The sequence below is a fragment of the Oxyura jamaicensis genome, chromosome 10 (genome assembly GCF_011077185.1).
Source record: "Oxyura jamaicensis isolate SHBP4307 breed ruddy duck chromosome 10, BPBGC_Ojam_1.0, whole genome shotgun sequence".
In the NCBI taxonomy this organism is placed as follows: Eukaryota; Metazoa; Chordata; class Aves; order Anseriformes; family Anatidae; genus Oxyura; species Oxyura jamaicensis.
The window spans coordinates 4,052,239-4,073,597 of NC_048902.1; the positions used below are offsets into that span (position 1 = coordinate 4,052,239).

The 21,359-nt window shown below is 39.9% G+C and overlaps 1 protein-coding gene and 1 long non-coding RNA gene across 3 annotated transcripts in view; one reads left to right on the forward strand and one right to left on the reverse strand.

The window, feature by feature from the left end:
- The window catches only part of AQP9 (aquaporin 9), a 28,780-nt gene extending 8,209 nt beyond the window's left edge, over nt 1-20,571 (forward strand). For both annotated transcript variants that reach the window (XM_035335464.1, XM_035335463.1), the window contains 5 exons: nt 5,248-5,374; nt 8,978-9,115; nt 10,790-10,908; nt 12,576-12,793; nt 17,280-20,571. In XM_035335464.1, the coding sequence (XP_035191355.1) occupies nt 5,248-5,374; nt 8,978-9,115; nt 10,790-10,908; nt 12,576-12,793; nt 17,280-17,439 (762 nt within the window). In that variant the 3' untranslated portion in view covers nt 17,440-20,571. The remainder of the gene's footprint in view (nt 1-5,247; nt 5,375-8,977; nt 9,116-10,789; nt 10,909-12,575; nt 12,794-17,279) is intronic.
- LOC118171939 lies at nt 4,342-9,828 on the reverse strand. The gene is made up of 3 exons (XR_004753476.1): nt 9,741-9,828; nt 6,690-6,844; nt 4,342-4,999 (listed from the first exon to the last, which is right to left on the reverse strand). It is a non-coding gene; the product is annotated as an uncharacterized LOC118171939 (long non-coding RNA).
- Nucleotides 20,572-21,359: the final 788 nt, after the last annotated feature.

Here is a 21,359-nt window from a genome sequence, read left to right on the forward strand (position 1 = left end):
ACACAAACATAGCAAAACCATGTCTCTGTATGTGAAGATTTTCTAATCCATGATAAAACACCTATGAAATGCAAACAGATAAATTCTTAATCACAATTGTTTTGTAAATAGATTAGAAATGAAAGTGAGTTCTAAAATACACTCCGAATGAGAGCCCTTCAGAAGGACACCATCAATTTAGTAATTGGACTTTCATCTGAAAAGTTTATTTACTGCTTTTATACGCAACACCCATTTGGGTGTTCATGCATGGAAATATTAATGGTGCCAGAGAAAAAAACTGCGTAAGACTACAGAAAATCACAAACAACCCCCTAATGTTTTCATGGGCAGTTTTGGCCAGGGAGATCCCTACCTGACGTGAAGGGCAAATGCAACCACTTCTCTCAGCCCTCTCCCGTGTTCCTGTTTTAAGGGCCTAGATGCTCAGTGCTGAGTCTGGCTGTATGGAGAACCTGTGGCAATCTCCCTTAGAAATGAAATGCCAGGGCTCGCTCTCATGTCCTCAAGTGTTCCAGCAGTACTGCTCTGCTTCTGCAGGCTCAGGATGGGTAGCTTTGGGATAGCAGAAGAGTGCTTGCAGCAAGCACACAGCTTTAGCCTAACATGCTGCACAGCATCCGAGCGTGTCCCCTTCACAGCATGGCGCAGGAACATAGCACGTGCGGCAGGACCCAGAGCAAGGCTGCAGGCCCATCCAGTCTGGAAAAGGGGAGCAGCCAAGTCACTGACTAGCAGGAAATGCCTGTCTGGGGAACGGGGAGATTACAGGTGGGAGTGTGGCATGGGAAAGGGCAGGGTTACCGCCTTTCCTGAACAAAGGCATCCTTACTGAAAATTGTGAAGTGGTGGAGAGATCGTTGGAGATTCTTCATGATTACCTGTAGCTGTTTAACTATGTCTTGAAAACTAACTAAAATAGAAATTCTGAAAGTATTTTTCTAATATTTCTCTACTGAAAGAGTACAGCTTATAATTAAATTATTATTATTATTGTAACGCCTGACTCTGGATTCACTGTGTCACACTGAATTCTCATATTGTAGCAGAATATCATGGCCATACTCTGCCTTCACGAACATTTATGGTACCCCACTGAAGGCATTTAATGCACCAGAGCTTGGCAACTGGTGATGTACAAGATAGAAAAAAACACACATCATTGCCTCCACACTGATAAAAAGCAGGGGACTTGGCTGCTTCTTTACTGTTACAGTAAGAGTGTATGGCTATGAATGCACATTACCAGTAGATACGTTTAGTAAGAAGGGGTCTTTTTAATATGAACTTTATGCTTTAAGATATCTAAGGCTTTACAGGCCATGTAGAAAAATAGATTCCCTACAATTCTGGATTCCAATCTTGCAGGAAATCCTATTTACACTGAAAAATGCTACTTCACACATTTGCAAAATAAAAAATGAAAATAGCACAGACAGAGGCACTGCGATCTTCAGTCTGAGCAGGATAAAGTTCTGCAAGCTGCCAGAGAATAACAAGACATTATGCTCACAAGAGGCCAGTTGTTTTCCTTTCTTAACATTAGCCTTCTTACCCAAGACAATGGGAAGGATCTAATGTCCATGAAGCAACTTTTTTTTGGCAGAGTTTGCAGACAGCTATTCCACACCCAGACATGTTATTTATGACAGCAATCTAATTACTTTGTGAACAAGAAAGTCAGAACTGAAACTACTTCAGTAAATTTTAGATCAGGAGATAGACAACTGGTAAGATGAAAACCTGGTAACATAACACAAGATAAGATAAAGATACCTGGCTATATTCTACTGTAAACTACAGTCCCATCAAATTTGGGTGCTTGGGTTTGTGTGGGTGCACTGATGGCTGAGCTTGGCCTAGAAACTTAGAATATTTAGTTACAACTTGATGATCAAGTTGGTCTTAACTCAGCCAAGCAGAGATTCACAGGGTATTAAATTGCTGCTCATGTAATTACATGATTAGGTGATAGTTTCCAGTTATGTCAGCCTAGTAGTAGTAAGTATGAGAAAAAAAAATCTTTCTCTCCTCCTTAAAATGACAGCAGATAGAGAAAGTATTTCTGTGACATGGTTCAGATTTGCAGGTTTAGTCCCCAGTTTCCTCAACTCCAAATGGGTACACATGGACTGTGCCTGCCTCATTGGTCATACATGAGCAGGCGGTCACTCACTAACATCCCCTGAGCACAGAGCCAGTGCAGCTGTGCTCAGGCTGGCTTGTATGCCTTCTTGTTTGCAGATTCAGTTTTCTGAGACCGGTTAGCCCAAAAACAGAGCATCTGCAGCTGCATATTTCCCTGTAATGTGTATAACAGTAGCTGTTATGCAAGAAGACTACACAGCTGTTTCTGTATGATTCTTCTTGGTTGTGGTAATCAGGGAAGGGAGGCCATAGCCATACTCTGTTATTTCCTTCCCTCTTCACGTGAATTTGCAGTTGATGTACATTGATGTGGTTGCTGTCCCTTATCCTTTTCTATAACCATCTCTCCCACTCTTGTTCTCTTTTTTCATCACCCTTACAGAAAAGGTTGCTATTTTCAAAAGAATGGCCTTTTCTTTTGAATTTGCTAAATTTTGTCCATGCCATTTCAAAGCATAAGTACATACTTGTAGACCTAACTAAAGGCAAACTGTACCCCAGCTCACACAGGGCCACAGACCATCCCGTACTGATCCTCCTCCATATCTGAGCCACACCTTTAACTAAATCTTGCTTGGTGCAATTCCTGGAATACTCCTTTGAGAAGTCTGGCAAAATGAAAGCTGGAGCACGCTAATTCCACCTCCTCTAGTGTTGTGCCATAATCTTAAACTTTATAAATTTCAGCTCACCCATTCTTTCCATATTCATTAAACAGATAAATATATGATGTGTAGAATTCTCATATGAGGTTTTTAAAAAAACCATGTAATTTCAATTGTGAACAGCTGAAATGTTTTTTGTTTTGCTTTTATATCTGTATGTGCATTTGCGCTTAACGTTGGAATAGTGAGGTATGAGATACGAACAGAAATGAGAGAATGCATAATGTAGTTGTATGTCATCCATTCATTGCACAGCAGTTGACTGCAGCTTTGAATGTCTTGTAACTTTCAATTATACAGTCCAATAAACTACTGCTATCTAACACCACCCTACCCTCACATATCCTGACAGCTGTAATACTTTGGCACCATACAGTGCTCTGTTTGCTCGCATGATTTTAACCTCAAGGCACGAACTGCACCTGGGTGTAACGACACATTCTTGGGGCACTTTTATAACAAACTCTGTCTGCATTGCAAAGCTGGTTGAGAGTAATTTTACTGAGTTTTCTCTATTGCATTTTTGAATTAGTTAAAACCTTGGGGAAATAATGGAAACAAATTTTAAGTTTGCCTGTTTAAATTGCATCTATTCTAGCAGGACTTGCTTGTTAAACTTCAATCACCAAATCTTTTTGGTATAGTCTATTTCTAAGGCAGAAGAGATTTTCCCATTACATTGTTTCTCATTACACATTTCTGAATGGAAGTGCCTTGCAACTAAAAGCAAGCTTTTCTACAACAACTGTATTTTAGGTATTCAAATACGCATAGTTAGGAAGGTCATTTACAACACAGTCATGGGTGACGTGCAGTAATGGCAGAATGCTGAAGTGAAGCAAGGAGATAGACCAAAGAAACTGCAATACTTTTATGAGAAGGAAAAAAAACAGATTCCCATGTACCATAAAAGGAGGAAAATAAGTATCTAATTTAACATCCAATTAATTAACATTGCTCAAGATAAATCTCGTCACATCCCAGAAATGTTATGATTCAGATTGCTTATACCTGCAGAGGACCAAAAGACTTCAGATTACAGATATTATGGGGTATCTTCCATTGAGTGTTGGGTCCTTATTCAGAAATACTTATGCGTATATTTAAAAAGAAGATTTTTCAAAGAGACAAATTGATTTCTAGCAAACGCAGACCACCTAGTCCATCCTAAGCTAAGGCCTTTTGTACCTCTGAAAATATTTCCTATTGACTTCAATAGGACTTAAATACATACTTGAAGCTAAGTATGGCTTTTAGAACTGAATAAAGATTATCTTAAGCATACATTTAAATGTTTTGCTGAATTTCATTCTGGGAAGAACCAGCATAAAATGGAAGTTAGTTTAAATCTCTTGCGTTCACTCCAATGTGGACTATTCAGGTATTCCCACTGGAATTAACTGTTCAAAGGGCAAAGCCCATGAAATACCCTGAAGCTTCTTGACTCCTGTGCATCCTAGAACAGCACTGAACCGGCTAGATCCAGACTTTCAACTGTGCTCCACAGCCAGAGCTCCTCTCCCTTTCCCTACAACATACCCCGCACTCAGCATTTGCAGAAAGCTAGACGAGCACAGCAAGTGGAAAAATTATACCTCAGGAGTATAAGTAACCACTTACTTTTAAGCCTGTCTGAACTATGATGCTACAAACGTTATTTGTCTAATTTCACTATGATTTGCCCTAACCTGTCTTTTCTTTGCCTTGGTCCATAACAGCTCTTAGATTTTCATCTCTCTTGCCCTTAGTCTTGAATCTTCTTGCATGGCTCAGAGTCATACTACCTGTTTTGGCTTTCTCCCTCATTTATTGTCTTCATTTTAAAATCACCATCAGTAAGGTCTAGCAGTTCATGTTTTGACAGCAATATATGACATCAAGGCAGCGTAAGAGTAACACACTCTGATCTTCAGACAGCTGTCTCATTCCAGAGTTTCAGTATTAAACATTAAGCCTTTTTGGACTATTTTTCATGACTTTTACTATAGAAGTCTTTTATAGTTCTTTTGTTGTTGTTGTTGTTGTTGTGTCATTGCTTATAACTACAATCTGGAATTGGAAACTTACCACAAAGAAATCATTCCCTCTTCACTTCTAGATTCAGAGATTTGTTGTGGAGACTGTGAAATCTTTTCCAGGCTCCAAATTCAGAGTTGTATAACACCATTATAGTTGAAAAGTGTTTTCTGTAGAGAGACACAGAAGTTCTGACTAGCAGACATTCTTTCTGGTCACAAAACAGAGGAAAATAGGAGCAAATGTTCATTGTGGTAAAGGCAACAACGGTACCCATGGCACTAATGGCAAATTCTAGCATTTTTTCAATACTTAAACAACATTTTCAGCTATACCTGGACATCAGCAAGAGCTGCAAACTAACTAATAACATTTGACAGACATGCTTAAGATTTCACATTTTTCTTTTAAAATACAGGCGCTTGGATGTGGGTGTGTGGCGCAGGCCGTCCTTAGCCGAGGAGCACATGGCGGGCCCATGACCATCTCTGTTGGATTTGCAATGGCAGTCACCATAGCAGTGTATGTGTCTGGGGGGGTTTCTGGTAAGTGACTTCTGTTTTCTGATACAGCATTTATTGCCACAATTTTAAGGCTACCTTATTATATTATTTCCAATTCATGGAAGAAACAGCGATGTATCTATCAGTAACAAACACCATTACAGCAGAATCTGAATCAGAGTTTTGATAGTAATTATTTTGTGTTCTTATTTCCTTCTATTTTTCTGTTTGATAAACACTTCCAACAAATTCTAATCCGAACTACAATGTGGTAGTTCACACCCTTGGCACACCTCTGGCCTTTATGAGCAGTGGTCTGTGCAAACCAGAAATCTACTTGGTGTTGCTTTGAGAATTCTGTCAGTAATAACCAAGAAAAGATCAGAGAGAATCCTGCATTCACCAACTAAAATGGTTGCCAGCCAGGTAGGAGGTAGGACAACTCATGAAAGGGTATAAGCAGCTGAGCTCGCTTTAGAGACTACAATTCAACTCTCCATGTCTTCTAATGAGCAAGTCCTGTCCTTGCCCCAAATTTTAAAAGAAACTCGCTTTGTTCTCAGAAAAAAAAAAAAAAACAGATTAGAGAAAGCAGAAACAGCAAAAAGATTCAGTACTTGAGATACATTCTGTGATACACTATCAGTGTACTGTCACTGTCCCTTTGTTTCTGCTTTACTGTTTCCTCTATATATGGGTTAGGAATCCTAAGAATGGCTAAGCCACAGGTGTCTGTGTGCTACATTTGACATGCCTTGCTTCTCTACTGTTCTCTACTACCTCTACTATTCAATTTGACCCAGTTAATAACTGGAACATTGGTATAACTGCTTTAACATTTTAATCCTCCCTGTAAAACTGAAACTCATGAGTTGTAATAATACATGGTAGATGTATTATAATACATAAAACTCCGTGTTGTATGTGGAGTTTATCTTGCTCTTACAGCAAATGGTTCCCTTGTACTCCAGTTCATAGAGGAATTTCTGACCATTCAGGAGGGGGATAAGTTCATCTAGGCAGGTATCTGTAGGTATGAATAACTGGATCAATAAGTAGCTGCCACAGCAGAAACTACTGCGGCAATCTCTCTCCTCCAGAGATTACAATTTCTTTTACAAAACAGCAGGCATGAGGAGGTTTCTAAGTTCCTATTAGAAAGTGCTTGAGGTACTGCAAAACATGCAGTCTTGCTACTGTCATTGAAAGCAAGTAGAATGGTGCATTGATACCATGCAAAGTTAATTCAGCAGTATGTTCCTATTATCTGAACTTTAAGCTGCAGCTCTTGGTTTACACATAGGCAGATTAAACCTTCTAATGCAGTATCATGAAAATAACCTGTAAGCACACTAACCTTTCCTATATTTGCATCTCTAAGGGCATTCATCTCTATTATACAGAAAATTAGAGTTCAATTGCAGCAGGTCACAGTGATTGCAGAGGTTGCAGTATTGTGCTTCCTGAGGTTTTTTTCCCACGACAAAGGATTCTGCATGCAGTGCATTTTCTCTATTAAAGAATAGGAACAAACACTTCAATAGGCTGGGACAACATCTGATTACTGGTAGACATTTTAGAATATCAGTTCCCATATGTCCTTGTTAGCAAATTCCATGGCTCTTTGGCCATGTTTAAATATTGCTAAAATATTTTGCAGGAACTCTTTGTGGAATTCTAAATTCACAGTAACACAAAATAGATTGTCTTTACTTGGTGAACTTGAGCTGTTTTATCTAGGTAAATTCCATTTAATGCTTTTCTTCCATCTCATTTTCCTCAATCTCTATATAATTTCCCACCATTTTTTCAAATTTAGCATTTCAGACAAACTCATCATTGTGATCACTGTAACTAGAAAAAATGGGGAAGTTTCCAAAGCAGACTTTGTTTATTTTTTAAATCGGGAGACTGCCAGTGGCACAGGAACCAAGAATCTTTTAAGTCCCTTATGTCAGCATGAGAACCTTCAACAAAAACCTTCGCAGATTTAATGTTAATCAGACTGCTAATATTAATATGACTTGTCCTGACCATCATAATCACCCTGTATTATATACAGGTGGGGAACAGTATCAGGTGTTGAAAGAAAGTAAAATGATTCATTCCAGCCAGAGTAAAGAACAAAAGACAAGACAACAATTTATCAAAATTCACATGAAGGGCTGCTAAACAAGGTGCCATCCATCTATCTGCTCTACACTGAAGAATTTGAAACACAGTGAGGAATTCAAAATTAATTCAAGACTGATGCTACCAGGTCAGAGTTTTGGAAATGATACAAAGAAGGTTTTATCCAGCTTGTTATCTGTGTTTGTCAGTTCTTTATGTATCAAAGGTGCCTGGATTTCAAAAGATAATGACTCAGTGACCTGAAGTGCAAGCAAACACAGAAACTGTACATAGAGGCCCTTTCTCCAACACTATCCTTTGACAGACAAAGGTCACTCTCTGTTATTTATTTTTTAAAGACAAAGGACATTTTTTCTGATAGCAGTATGGGCTGAAATGTGACTTTGCCTGGAAGGCAAGCAATGGACCTTCTACATCCTTGCAAGGCTTGTGTTCTACTGTATTTTTACCATGGAATACATCTGTTTATTTATTTGGCAAGTAATTTGGATTTCTTAAGTATCAACTACATTATTTGTGAAAACTGAAATTTTCCAAGAATTTTCCAAAGACATTCAACGCTTTTTTTTTTTTTTTCCTATGTTGATAAAAGATATTGAGGAAATTGACTAGCATGTAATATGATAATAAATACATTTCAGAAATTAAAACCATCACAAAGACTTCCAGTGTTGCTGAAGTCTCCTACGTGTGAGTTCAGGTGAAGCTACTCCTAAATGTGAAGGAGGGAAATTGCACAGGAATTCTCTGATTTATTACAGGTGCCTTATCAGTTCCCTCATCGTGGACCCTCCTGCAGGGTGTAAGAGCTTGATGAAAATGTGTGATAAAGAATTATGCACTACTTTCCCCTCTCCCATCTGGGCACAGCTCACCAGCAGTCAGCATGAAGCAGGGCAGCCCTAACATTATTTTATGTTCATGAAAACAGAGCTCAGAGGTAACCTCTTGCTGAAGAGAGGGACATGAACATGACTTAATCCATTTCCATTGAGTGTAGTCAAGATCTAGCTCAAGATTCAGAACATGATCAAGTCAGTAATGGTCCTTACTTTCAACACATGACTGTTAAATTGAATTGATGTTTTGCTGCCTCAGTCCTCCCTTAAAAATGAATAAAAAGCCGAAGTCCTTGAGGAGAGAGAATACCTGCAGAGTGATGGACCCTCCCGTCACAACCAATAGGACAGATTCAGGCTTTTTCTAGAAAAGTTATCTGTAGATTCATAGATTATATACTGCAGGACAGCATTCTGATACATAGCACAGTCTGCGAACATCAGTAGGGAAGCTCTTAGTGCATCTTGGTGGATACTGGCTTGCTCCTCCTCCCCCCCCAGTTTCATCCAACTTATTTCAGTTTAATTGCAAACAGCATTTAGTCGCAAAATAACCTCTGGGAAACCATGTACATAGTCTCATGCTCAAAAGTGCCCACGTTTTTACAAATCCTTCACCTATTCTCATGTATCTGAGTCATTCATATGACTTACTTTGTGATTTATTTTTCAGGTGGTCACATAAACCCAGCCGTTTCATTAGCCATGTGCGTGACTGGAAGATTAAAATGGACCAAATTACCAATTTACATATTAGCACAACTCCTGGGAGCATTTGTTGGAGCAGCAGCTGTCTTTGGGATTTATTACGGTGAGTACACCTTAGACATGGTCATGGGACAAACTAGAGGTCAGGCCGTCTCTAAGGCCCCAGTTTTTCAATAAATGCCAAGCAGGCAGAGGACTGTTAACACAGAGCTAATGGCAGGACTGAGGCTGAAACCATAAAGAAGAAAGGAAGAAGTATAAAGAATTTGAAGAAAAAAAAAAAGGCTCAAACATTCCAGATATCTTACAACTTTTCTGAAACACTAATACTCCAGGAAATGTTCTGAAATTTAGAAAAATTATTCATGGGAAATCAGATACTCTGAGATCATGTATTTCTCAGTAAGGATTTTAAATTACTTAATAGCCAGGATATAGGGCTATTCATCTTCCAGGCAAATTAGAAACATTAAAGACGTGATCCAAGTGCCTGTAGGCTAGTATCACCAATGCCATTCATTGAGGTTACAGGATATGAGATCAAGTCCCTCCTGACTCAACTGCAGACCACCCTAGACAGAGAACTCTCCAAGGCAATGAACTTCAGGTAGTGATGAAGGGGTCATATACTGGAGGGAGGAGGGAGAGATTACCCCTATCCTTGAGGCATGTTTCTATTTTATAGTGTGCCACACAGCGAAAAACAACTTGGTAAATCTTTGACTTACATACACAGGTGTCCCTGAGTTGATGAATCCATGCAGTCAGATCAGTTCCTTTAACCACCTTCTCTAAAATTCTGCTTCTGCCCCAGCTTCCCTTCTCCAAAGCCCCTCTTACTGCATTGTGTCTCCAGAGTGCTGGGTCTGGATGCAAGAAAATAAAAAAATAAGAAAGGAAATGCCTACTTTAAATAAGTTAGGTGCTCAGTACCAATAGAAATCAGGAGCAGAAAAAAAAAGTTAGGAACTGTGGTTACTCTTTGGGGCTTGGTGGTATTTTTTATGTGATTGTTTGGTTTTGGTTTTGTTTGTTTAAGGTTAGTGTTAGAGTTTGGGAACTTCAGGGCTTGCTATCAAATTATTCTGATGCAGAAGTCATATTATACTACTTAAAATAGTCTTAAAATATACTAACATAGATGTATGTGGATTTACAAATACACTAACTTAAATAAACTATGAAGTGAAGTTTTGGGCTTAGCCCTTCCCTTCCCCTTGTGGATGACTAGCAGAGCAGTTGGCTGTTAAGCTCATGCAGAGTGAAAAATTCAAACTTGTTTAGAAGAGGAGGTCTCTCAGGAGAGCTCATACCCAGAACAAGTCATTGCACAACTGTCAAAGAGAATAGCAGTAATTCCTCCTGTCTGGGAATTCCAAAGGTTTACAAAGTACAGTCAGGATGCTGTGCCAAATATTGCACCTCTTACAGAATAATGCAAATGTGCTCAGAATCAGAAAACTCTCCCTTGCGCTGATTTTGGAGCAACGTGCAGGGAAAATAAAATAAAATAAAATAAAATAAAATAAAATAAAATAAAAAAGCCCATTTTCTCCATTTTGAAGGCTGTGATACATAAACAAGTCCTTCAGTGCACAGGAGGAGAGATAAGAGGAGGGAATGAGCACATCACCTCAAATCCATTAACTATGCTCCCAGATAAAATAAGCATTTTCAGATGAGAATACGAAGTGCACACGTCTATCATATATACTCTAGTCCAAGAAAACCTAATGTTTATGGAGAAGTGCAACCAGGTAATTGCTGTTTTCTATAGATGCCTTTATGGAGTATAGCAACGGAACACTTGAAGTCACAGGACCTAATGCCACAGCACATATCTTTGCAACATATCCAGCTCCATATCTATCCCTCATAAATGGATTTGCAGATCAGGTAAGTGCACTTGCTGTCTTGACTCTACAAATTAAACATACTGAAAACTATAAAACTAGGCAATAAAAAATACATAGCTCTTTAACGGGTCTGATGACTCTCACCATTTTGGTCATACATCACTATGTACAACAGCAATGAGAATGCAATGCTGTTTGCGGGGGTTACATTTTAGTCATATTTTACAAGCACGTTAATTTCCAGTTGTTCTTTCCACATACATCATATTAATTGTTGCACTCTACATGTGTTTAATGCGATATGTGTAAGAGGTTTTCCCCAGCATAAATCAGTGTTTCTCCATAAACTTCAGCAGCACTATGTCTATTTGCATCAAAAGCCAGCTCATTTTGTGGATCTATTATTCTTTAAGAAATGCTTAAACAGCCAGTGTAACACCAGAGTTTTCTGCTACCATAAACCTCCTCTCCAACCTTCTCTTTGCAAATAGATTTGTGATATTTGTTATTCTTTCAAATCACTGAATCTCCAAAATTCTCTACTTCATTTCCAGTCTGTATCTTCTAGTCCCACTTACCCAACAGTGAAAAATGCAGTTTCATATCTCCTAACTACTTCTCATCAATTTACCTGTTTTCTTCAGGCATACATGAAACAAATATCGTGCAACTGAGCTATGAAAAATTAGGGATTGCTAGAGTACAGGAATTCCTCGTGTAAATGGCAGGACAATTGTGAAATTCGAACAAAAACAAACAACAACAACAGACCTTAACACCTTTGTTGTGACTTTTTGTGACAATTTCTGAATGTTTTTTTGGAGCAGTCAGCAGATTTTTCTTTCCATTAAGAGCCTTTTGCAAATGGATATTTTAAAATCAAAACCAGATGAAGTAAAAAAAAAAAAAAAAAAAGGCAAAAGAAAGCCCAAACTTGTCACTTTAAAATCAATGTAAAAATTGTATGTCTTGACATTGCTGAAACTTCTGTTTTTCCGTAAAGTTAATTATTAGCAAAATCAGCATTTACAAAACATTTGATTTAAGCAGAGCAGCACTTCCATTAGAAAGTCATTCCAAGAAAATTTCTTTCACCAGCTCAATTAGTATATGCAATAGAGAGATCATGAGATCATGTTACAGTTACACATGCAACCTTAATGCAGGTGATTTGGGTAAGTTTTTAGCTGCTCGGTTTTGATGTTGTAGACTTCACTTTTTTTCCCTGTGCTATGAAGTGTCTGGATAAAGAGGTGCATATTTAGTCTGGTAATTTATTAGAATAAGCTACTGTCACATAAAGTACTTTTTTTTATCAATGTAGTGGCAGAGCAGAACTACAAAAAAAAAAACCAACAGCAAAAAACTGTTCAACTGAACAGAAAAAAGATGTGGAAACAAAGCATTAAACCTCACAGAGGAAATACCTTTTAAATCCTCTGTTTTTTCCACACCAAGTTGTTGCAGAGTTTTTGCTATGTACTCAGCACATTCCTTGTTCTTTTCTTTCATCACAGGTATCTAAATTTCTCATTACTGTGAACTAGAGAGACACTGGGGTTCAAACTTTGATACTTTGTACAGTGGGATAGACCTAAATACCAGCTTTAAGCCACCACAATCCACAGAGATGTTGTAGCTCTTCCTTCCATTATTAGAAGCAACCTGCACATATTTATTCAATATTCTTTTCTTTGCATTGGCCAGGTGATGTCAACAGCTGTTCTTCTTCTGGCTATATTTGCTATTTTTGACACCAGAAATAACAGAGTACCAAAGGGCCTGGAGCCGATTGCAGTTGGACTTCTTATAATCGTTCTTACTTGCTCCCTGGGAATGAACAGTGGCTGTGCCATGAACCCAGCCAGGGACCTCGGCCCAAGGCTCTTCACAGCCATTGCAGGATGGGGAATGGAAGTATTCACGTAAGTATGCCTGGATATGAAGTGAAATGCTTTTGGCTGAAATTGCTTCCTAGGAAAGTAGGATCCTGATCCAACATGGTACCAAGTCATCCTTTATATACATACAGGTAATTCTTTGCATACCAGAAACTACTCATGCACTTTGTCAGACATGCTCTAGGTACTGGGCTTTAAAAAGGATTTCCTGCTTCTAGGGCAAATCAAACACACATTATCTCTAATATCAATCATTGCTTCAAGCAGACCCTTCCCAAAATATTGGAAATTCTTAGAGGTCACTGAAAATATAAAATAAGTGCTTTCTTCTCTTCTACTGCAGCTTTTGGGAAAAAAAGAAACCATGAGAGAGTTAGGTGGGAATATATACTGTGTGCTATAAAAGCATAGATGTATCAGACTGATTTAATCTGTTATTACTGCTGACTTATTGCAGAAATATACAACAACCTAAAAGCCTGACTTCCTGGCTGGGAGTGAAGGAGTAAATGAAAGAAAGCTCCGTTCATTTGCCCACATTTCAGAGCACACTCTCAAATCCCTGTGCATGTGTGCGCACAGGAACACACATGCTCTTGGCTGGCCAAACACATAGCTAATTAGTTGCACATCGAATCCACAGTTTACACATATCCAGTATAAAAACCACTCCGGGAAATCTAAGTGAGAGTAATCTGTCATCAGTAGTTGAATCTTCTGGTTTATTTTCGTATGGCTTGTTTTTCCAGTTATTTACAGGCAGGAATCCCTAGAAGTACTGTAGACTGCTACAGAACCCTAGCTAATAGCAATTTCATTTTAGCTACTTCACTAAGTACAAATAATCTGTATTTATTTAGTATGACTTCCATCTACACAAATAATGTGCCTTGGTGGAGTACATCCAGTACCTCTTATTAGATGTTAACTATAATGTTAACTATAGCATTACATGTTAGAATCTGTAACATATTATGAAGTTTGCTATTACATTGCTGAAATGTTTGAAAGCCTGATTGAACTGTGATCTAGTCACACAATACCTGTGAACTGCACTCCTCTCCAAAAGTAACATCATATGACATTTAATTAACTTAAGAAATTACAAGGAAAATCTACATCTGTACCAACATGGGCTCTTCCCCAAATTAGTTTTAGGATTTATGTACATGGCAGAAATGTGTTCCCACTGTAAAAAATCATACTAAGAAATCTAAAAATGAGAACGTAGTAAGCGAGATATATCTCTGGTCATGGACAGAATAAACTTACAGCAGTCTCAGGGAAGTATAAATTGAGGAAGAAATTTTCCTTTCTGCCTTCAGTTAGAATCCTACAGCTATAACCAAGTTCAAGGGGGTGGTACAGCATGAATATTTTCTCATCCATTTACAGAGCAAACCCCTATGGGACTTAGGAAGAACTTGAGCTTTGTTAGGTACCTGGAAGCCTTGGATCAGCTACAGGCCACATGAGAAGTCTGTACAATTGTAGCTGGGATCCTGAGCCGCCTTGTGCTCTGCTGGCATCACATATGTACAAGGGACTTGAGTGATACAGCCAAAGTTGATAACTAAACCTTGGACGTCTCAGCTTAACCAGGATTCACAATCTCTCTGGTAAAAGGCAGGAACTGAGACCTAAGCATGAAGCCTCTTCTGAGACATGAGGGAAGTGTTGCACAAACTGAGCAATAGGAAATACTGAAGAGACATTAAACACTGCCTGGAAGCATTTCACGGGGTGACTGAGTCACACTGTCCAGGTCAGTGAATGCTCAAGTGGTGTGTACAGAGCAGCCAGGGACCACCACAAAAGCATCACTTTGGACTAGATTATAGAAGGGTGAGACTCTCTGACACCATGCTCCATACATTGAGATAATCAGTTCTCACAAGGAAAGTCCACTTTACCCTTCTTCATGCTTGCCAGACCAGTAAATTCTAGTTTTTATCAGGCAGAGAGCTGTGAGTACACTGGAGGGAGTTCTCCCACTGGACCATGGTGTTGTCCAGAGGTTTGAGAGGCAGCCGAGATGGGGTCTATGAATGTTGCTGTTACTGGCACGCAGTCAACAGCAGTAACACAGTGACCCGAAGGAGCAGTTTCCCCAAGACCTGCTCCCAGGGACACAGGCTGTGGCGTGGTTTCCCTAGCCAGTGGGACCAGCCTAGCTTTGGTTAGAGGCTCCCTAAGAAGCTGTTCTGACCGGCTGCACCTGGATGGCCGCAGGTGTCTGCACGGCCTGCTCTGCAGGGCTGTGCTCAGCACAGCGGCCTGCTCCTGGGCAGGCTGCCCCGCTTGGTGGGTGCCTCAGAAGCACTGTCCCTGTCACGGGAGGCAACGGCAGGCTTTAGGGACCTGCACGTTTCTAGCGATTTGCCTTGTAACCACGGAGACAAACAGCAGCCTTCCTGAGGCACATACCTAATACTTGAATACGCTCAGAAAAACCCCACTTTTGGTTAGCGCGGTTTCGACTGTCGCGAGAGAGCCGCCGGAGCTGTGGGTACGAAGGCCCGGGGCGGATGGTGCCGAAGCTGGCAGCGTGACGAGGCCGCGGGAGGGCGAGGGGCAGCCCCGGCCGGCCGGGCCCCGTCAGGCGGCGGGCGCGAGGCCGCCGCGCGGGAACGCTGACACCTCGCGGCCGGCGGCGCTGCTCCACGGAGCTCCGCTCACCGCGGCGAAGCTCCCTGCGCTGGGCACTGGGAGCTCTTGCGCCTGTTTCAGCGGAGGAGGGTCGAGGGTCGTGGAAACTCGTAGCTCAGCCATGCCCCGATCTCATTTCAGCTTTGGCATCACGCTCTTCAGAGGCTTTGCAGCCACCGTCTTAGCAGAGGATGTCTGAAGCGCAGCTGGGAGCAGCTGCTGCAAGCCTAGGCTGTGGTCCACAGGTCAGGCAGGAGCCAACAAGGCACAAGTCAGGCCGTGGCACAAGCACAGAGAGAAACCTGCTGAGAAACACCTTTGTTTCGTGCCCACGCGTACACACATACGCAGGGATTATATGCAGGTAGCTGATGTGGAGTGTGTTGTGCTGATTAATTCGGTAAGACCTTTGTCCATGCTTGTTCCAGAAACTCAGGGACTCAACAAACATTCATGACTAAGCAACAAACAGATCTGTAAACTCAGTAGAACAATATCACGAGTTACATTATACCTGTGGGGCAAAATTTAAGTAATTCTAAAGGCAAAATACGCACACACAAACGCACATAAGGCATTTTTACGCAAGGAATAATAATATCATCAGTCGGGCACGATGAGATTAGCACTGTTCTGTTCTTGGATTGCAACAAACACATTTACTCCTGTATAAATCTATACAACCAAGCACTTAATAATTATCCGTACAGCTTCAAGATTTCCCTGGCAGCTACCTGTAGAGTTCCTCTCACACATCAATTTGTGCCTTGGTATTTCTGGGAGAAATTACGTTGAATTAATATACGTTGAATTAATACAGCGTGCTATTGAATCAAAACACCTTCATGCACCAGTACAGTTAAGAAAGCCTGTGCTCCAAAAGCACTAGTCAGCAAGTTACCGTCTGAATGTGAGCCTCCAGGAAAGGGAGAGCAATTATGCAGGAGACTTGGGCTTGTTGAAAGAGGCTGTTAGGTATTGATTTTATACCTTTTAATGGTGGACTTCTTTCTTAAAGAGTGTTTCTAAATCATAGAATGGTAGAATGGTTCTGCACATTTTAAAATAAATCTTATCAATTGTGCAAAGTGAATTTAACCATTTCATTGGAACCAATGTTATTCTGCTAGACTTTTTAACTGAACGCAGCAATTTTACAAAAAGTTGGTTTGTGGGGGTTAAAACTTGTGAATACTTGTTTACCTCTTACGGAAAAACCCCACGTTTTAAACACAGAGAGAAGACACTACATCATGAAATTTGAATCTCGACCATTCTAGTAAAGTATTTTTTTCAAGTACTTTACAGTCTGTGCATTTTATTACATTCCTCAAGGCAAATACATTGGAATCACGTGTAATCTATTATAGGTTGTCAAGAGGAACACTGCACATACTATTGCAGGCCTGAACCTGCAGATCTCCATGCAGATGAGATAACCCATTACTGCAACATGCATTTCATTAATCACTTCTGAAAACCCATTCATGAGCATCTGGCGATAGCATCATTCAGGACTGCTGTGCAATAAATATGTCCCAGTTCATTTCATTGCAAGTCAATGAAGCCTGTTTTCCACAAGGGAGAAATTATCACCTGCCCCCAAAGCAGTCCTTATTTATACCTTAGAAAAAAGAGGCCTTATTTTCTAAGGTGCATGTACAGTACTTAGACCAGTGCCCCTGGTCATTATTACTTAGTATTTCATTCACAATATGGGCAGGACGGACAGGGATGTCATCCGTTTAAAGACATGTGAGACAAAACAGAAAGGTCTACGGCATATTTCTTCACTGCCAAATAAAATGTAGGACGTTAACTAAAGTAATGGATAATGATAATTCTTGTTTATTTCTTACAGGGCTGGAAATAATTGGTGGTGGGTCCCTGTAGTTGCACCTATGCTGGGAGGAGTACTTGGAGCTATTACCTATATCATTTTTATTGAAGTTCATCACTCAGACACTCATCCAGGAGAAGAAAATGATGTATACGATAAATACGAATTGACAAACATGTAGTAAGAAATGAAGAATTTTCTTTCTCATTTTGTTGTATCGTTTTTTATGCAAATGATTGTTTGGACCATTTTATAAAACCCATATTCCTCAATTAGATATTCACATTTCAAAACAGAAAATTTGTGTAGAAAACAAGTTCAAAACTGACCTCTTTTCATGAAACATAGGGCCGATCACATTCAAATCGAATAATTAAATTATGAAGGGAGGAATAAATTGCTGTGTCTTTCATACAGTTTTCAGATCCAGTTATCTCCTAGATGAAATTGTAGTGAGATGATACACTGACCTGTTAATTCAACACAGATGATCTTAATCATGCTGCCTAATTATCTGAAAATAGATTAGATTGTTATGAAACTACATACGAAGGTAGTTAATTGGTTCAGTGCTGAATTAATGAATTAAGAACACATCTCACTTCTCGTAGCCATTATTTAAGAATGCCTTGTCTGAAAATAAAAAAGCAATGCCTGAATTGCCTAAACATCAATCAAAGTAGTTTTACTAAATCTTTATGCAGCCACTGGTTGAACAGTGAGGAGTCAGCTCATCAGTGATGAGGTTTAGTAATTCAAAATATGAACATGAAAGATAAAAAAAAAAAAAATAGTGTTACAAACTAACCTAGAATATTAGTCTGAATCTCTCCTGCTGTGCTTTCTGGGTAAGTTCCATTCCTGTGGAGATGGGCCAGCAACAGAGGGTTGTGCTGTGCATAAGTTAGCACATGGCCTGTGTCTGTACAAGCTTTTAAGAGGCCCTCTGCTGCTGCTAATCTACGTGGGGGAATTTCATTTTCTGGGAGTAATTTTTATTTTGGTAGCAGTAATTAAAATTAGAAACTGGTCTCAGACCTACTCCTAGATCTGAATTCCTCATCCAATGTCAGCTCCACATTAGATTTCTGAAGCATGGGTGCTCTCTGGCTAAACAGAAGTGGTTGGGCATATGCTGCTTCCTAAATACTTAGCTGATGCTATTTCAGGACTGTGGTCAAGCTTCGACTTTGAAAAATGTAATTATTTCTGCTTAATCATTGTGAATTGAATGTATCCAGTAATTCAAAGTTCCTTTCTAATATACATACGTACATATATACATGTGTGTGGTTGGTGGTGGTGATCAAGACATCCTATTCTATGATGCTCTTGAGCTATTTTCAAAGCAAAACTTCAAGGTAACTCTTCAATGCACTCATTTTAGGGTCCTATTCCCTTTGGATTCCTACAGTTCTGCTCCCTAGAATTCCACAGTTTTCTGATCTCACTCCTGAAGGAAGGAACCCTTTTTGTTGTCAGTAACAGCCTGTGCATTTCAGTGAGGTACCCACAGAAGTGATTTGGAAGAATACTGTTGTCAGAATCAGCCGTAGCATTTGGGCAGGTCAGGCCTGCGTTGCTGTGTGTCTTTGTCACGCTCCCTGGTGTGCCACACTGAATTCATGGCTGCAGAGGGATAGAATTAGCAGGTCAGGCAAAGCTTTGCTTGCTGCAGCTAGGTCAGGTGATGCTGTATACTTGAGGGAGTATAATTTCCATTTTAATGATGTTTTTGAAGAAAACTTGCAGAACTCTAATGAATGTAGGTTTCCCAGACACTGTACCAACCTTGTGCAAAATGCTGATTTGATTTACCCTTTCTCTGACATGGATTAAAAATTTATATAGCTATACAATGCAGCTGAATACGCAGGGGTAGGATTACTTGGAGAGCCACACCAACAAAAGGGGAAAGTCCACAAAATCAGTCCTCTATTTCAGATCACACCAGAGAATCAAGACAATGTCGCAGTTATTCATAACCGTAGACTTTATATTGACAGCACAGACAAGCAGGTTCATCTCTCCTGTATACACTGCACTACGTAAAACCAATTGGTGTGTAAAAGTGATTCACACCTTTTCTGTTGTAGACTGAACCTCCTTTTACGCCCCCTTGCAGAAGGCACTCTTGTGTGTTGGTGGTGTCTGACAGTAGCTGCCCTAGGTGACTGCCAGCCACCTGTGTCTGAGCAGAGTTTATGAAGGCAGGAACAGCCAGAGGCTGCCCTGGATCTGAAAGGCCCTTGCTCTTCCACTAATACCAACACCTAACATGAAATATCTGTGCATGAAAATAAAAAGCGACAAATAGCCAATTAACCAGAAGAAACTGCCGACGTTGTTTTTTTATCCAAAATGGTAGAGGCAGGTTTTATCACTTACTGTGCGAGAATTTTGCAGAGTCAGTAGGCTTCACATGCCTCACTGTATTGCTTCCTTTAATGCACCATGGAAAACACAGGGAAAAGCACAGTACAGGCCAGGAATGAGAAAGGGACAGTTTGTTTGTACAACGTACCGAGTGACCAGCCCACACTTGCTGTGTGGCTGTTGGCCGAGGTATATAAGGTCTACATTTTCTCGAAGTCCTTCTGACTAGAACAGGTTCTGCCTGTAAATCAACATGAAATCTTGTTTCTCCTACGTAGGCCATTCCTATGCTGCAAATTACTGTATAAATTACATCTACTTGTCTAAAATGATCAACATGCAAGTCCTAAGTGGTGACACACTGGTATGACAGCACAGCAATATCAAAAATATGCTCTGATCAAGTTGCTGTCAATTGTGTTTGCTTAAAGAACTCATTTTAAAACTTTAATTTATCACCACATACGTTCAAAAATTCTTTGAAAATGCATGGTAACAATACTGCAGTTCATATGGACTTCACAAAGGCCAGAATTTTCCTCAGGAAGCAGGTATTACAGATCTACCTCAGATGTGGTGATTTTCATTTTTAGCAATACAGATGAATTCCTGCTTCAGGGACGAAACTCAGCTGAGTCTTAACTATGGAGCCATGACCACTATCTCCATAATAAAATGGGAACAATTATCATCTCGTACTCTCAGCTTCTGCAGACATCAAGATTGTTTTGTGCAAAGAAAAAAATGATTGTTAATTTGCATAAACTATGCAATTTTCTAATATCGACTGATATTCAGTGGTCGCACTCGTTCTGAATCAATATAACACAGTTGGCAACAAGAAACAGATTTTCCAGCTGTAATATATACTGGTTAATGAAGTAATAGTAATCAAACTTGATCATACTAATGTTGAAAAAAAATCATATTCAGAGCATTGCTCAGTTTTCAGTTTGCATTTGTTCTTTTTTGGGCAAGGTGTTTGTTCTCTAAAGCTAAACTTAGTACTGAAGTAATGTGGAGAGTGATCCTGCAAATAGTACTGGCTTAAAGGTTGGCTACTGCATGTTTTTCACAGAAGCCAGTGGAATTATTCACAATGAGAAGCAATATAGGTGTTCGGAGAATCAAGCTTGGAGTATTGTGGAAACTGTACTTTCTTGTAGTTGTGACTGTGGATTTGGATGAATGTGTTGTTGTTCAAAATAAATACAGTCATTCCCTAATAAATGCATTCCAGTACTATTTTTGTTTTTGTAACCAAATAAAGAAATAATAAATAAAAAATCTCCCCTCTGGCATCTAAGGACATATTAAGAAATAAATAGCTGCCTGTTACGACCCACAATGTTTTACAGCCTCGTGCTGCAAGAACACATTGACTAACAAGCTGCATTCCCAGAGCACGGACGCCCTGTGGCAGATTTTGCGGGTCAGAGCAGTGCCAAAGCACAGAAATGCTCATGAGTGAGTAATAGCCACTGCTGCGCCAGGAGGCACCCATGCAACCCCTCGCCTCTGGACCTTCTCCCGCTCCTGCCTGGGGATGCCTCCTGCCACCGGTCTGACGACAGCCAGAGCCTAGGGGGCTATTTTGCTTAAGTCCCACTTCGGAAACTGCTTTTAAGGTACACATAGATAACACCAAAATTTCGCCTACAGTGCTTCCAAAATGTCCCAAAGTAATTTATCTGTTTTCTACTCTGTTAAGATTAATGTTTGTTA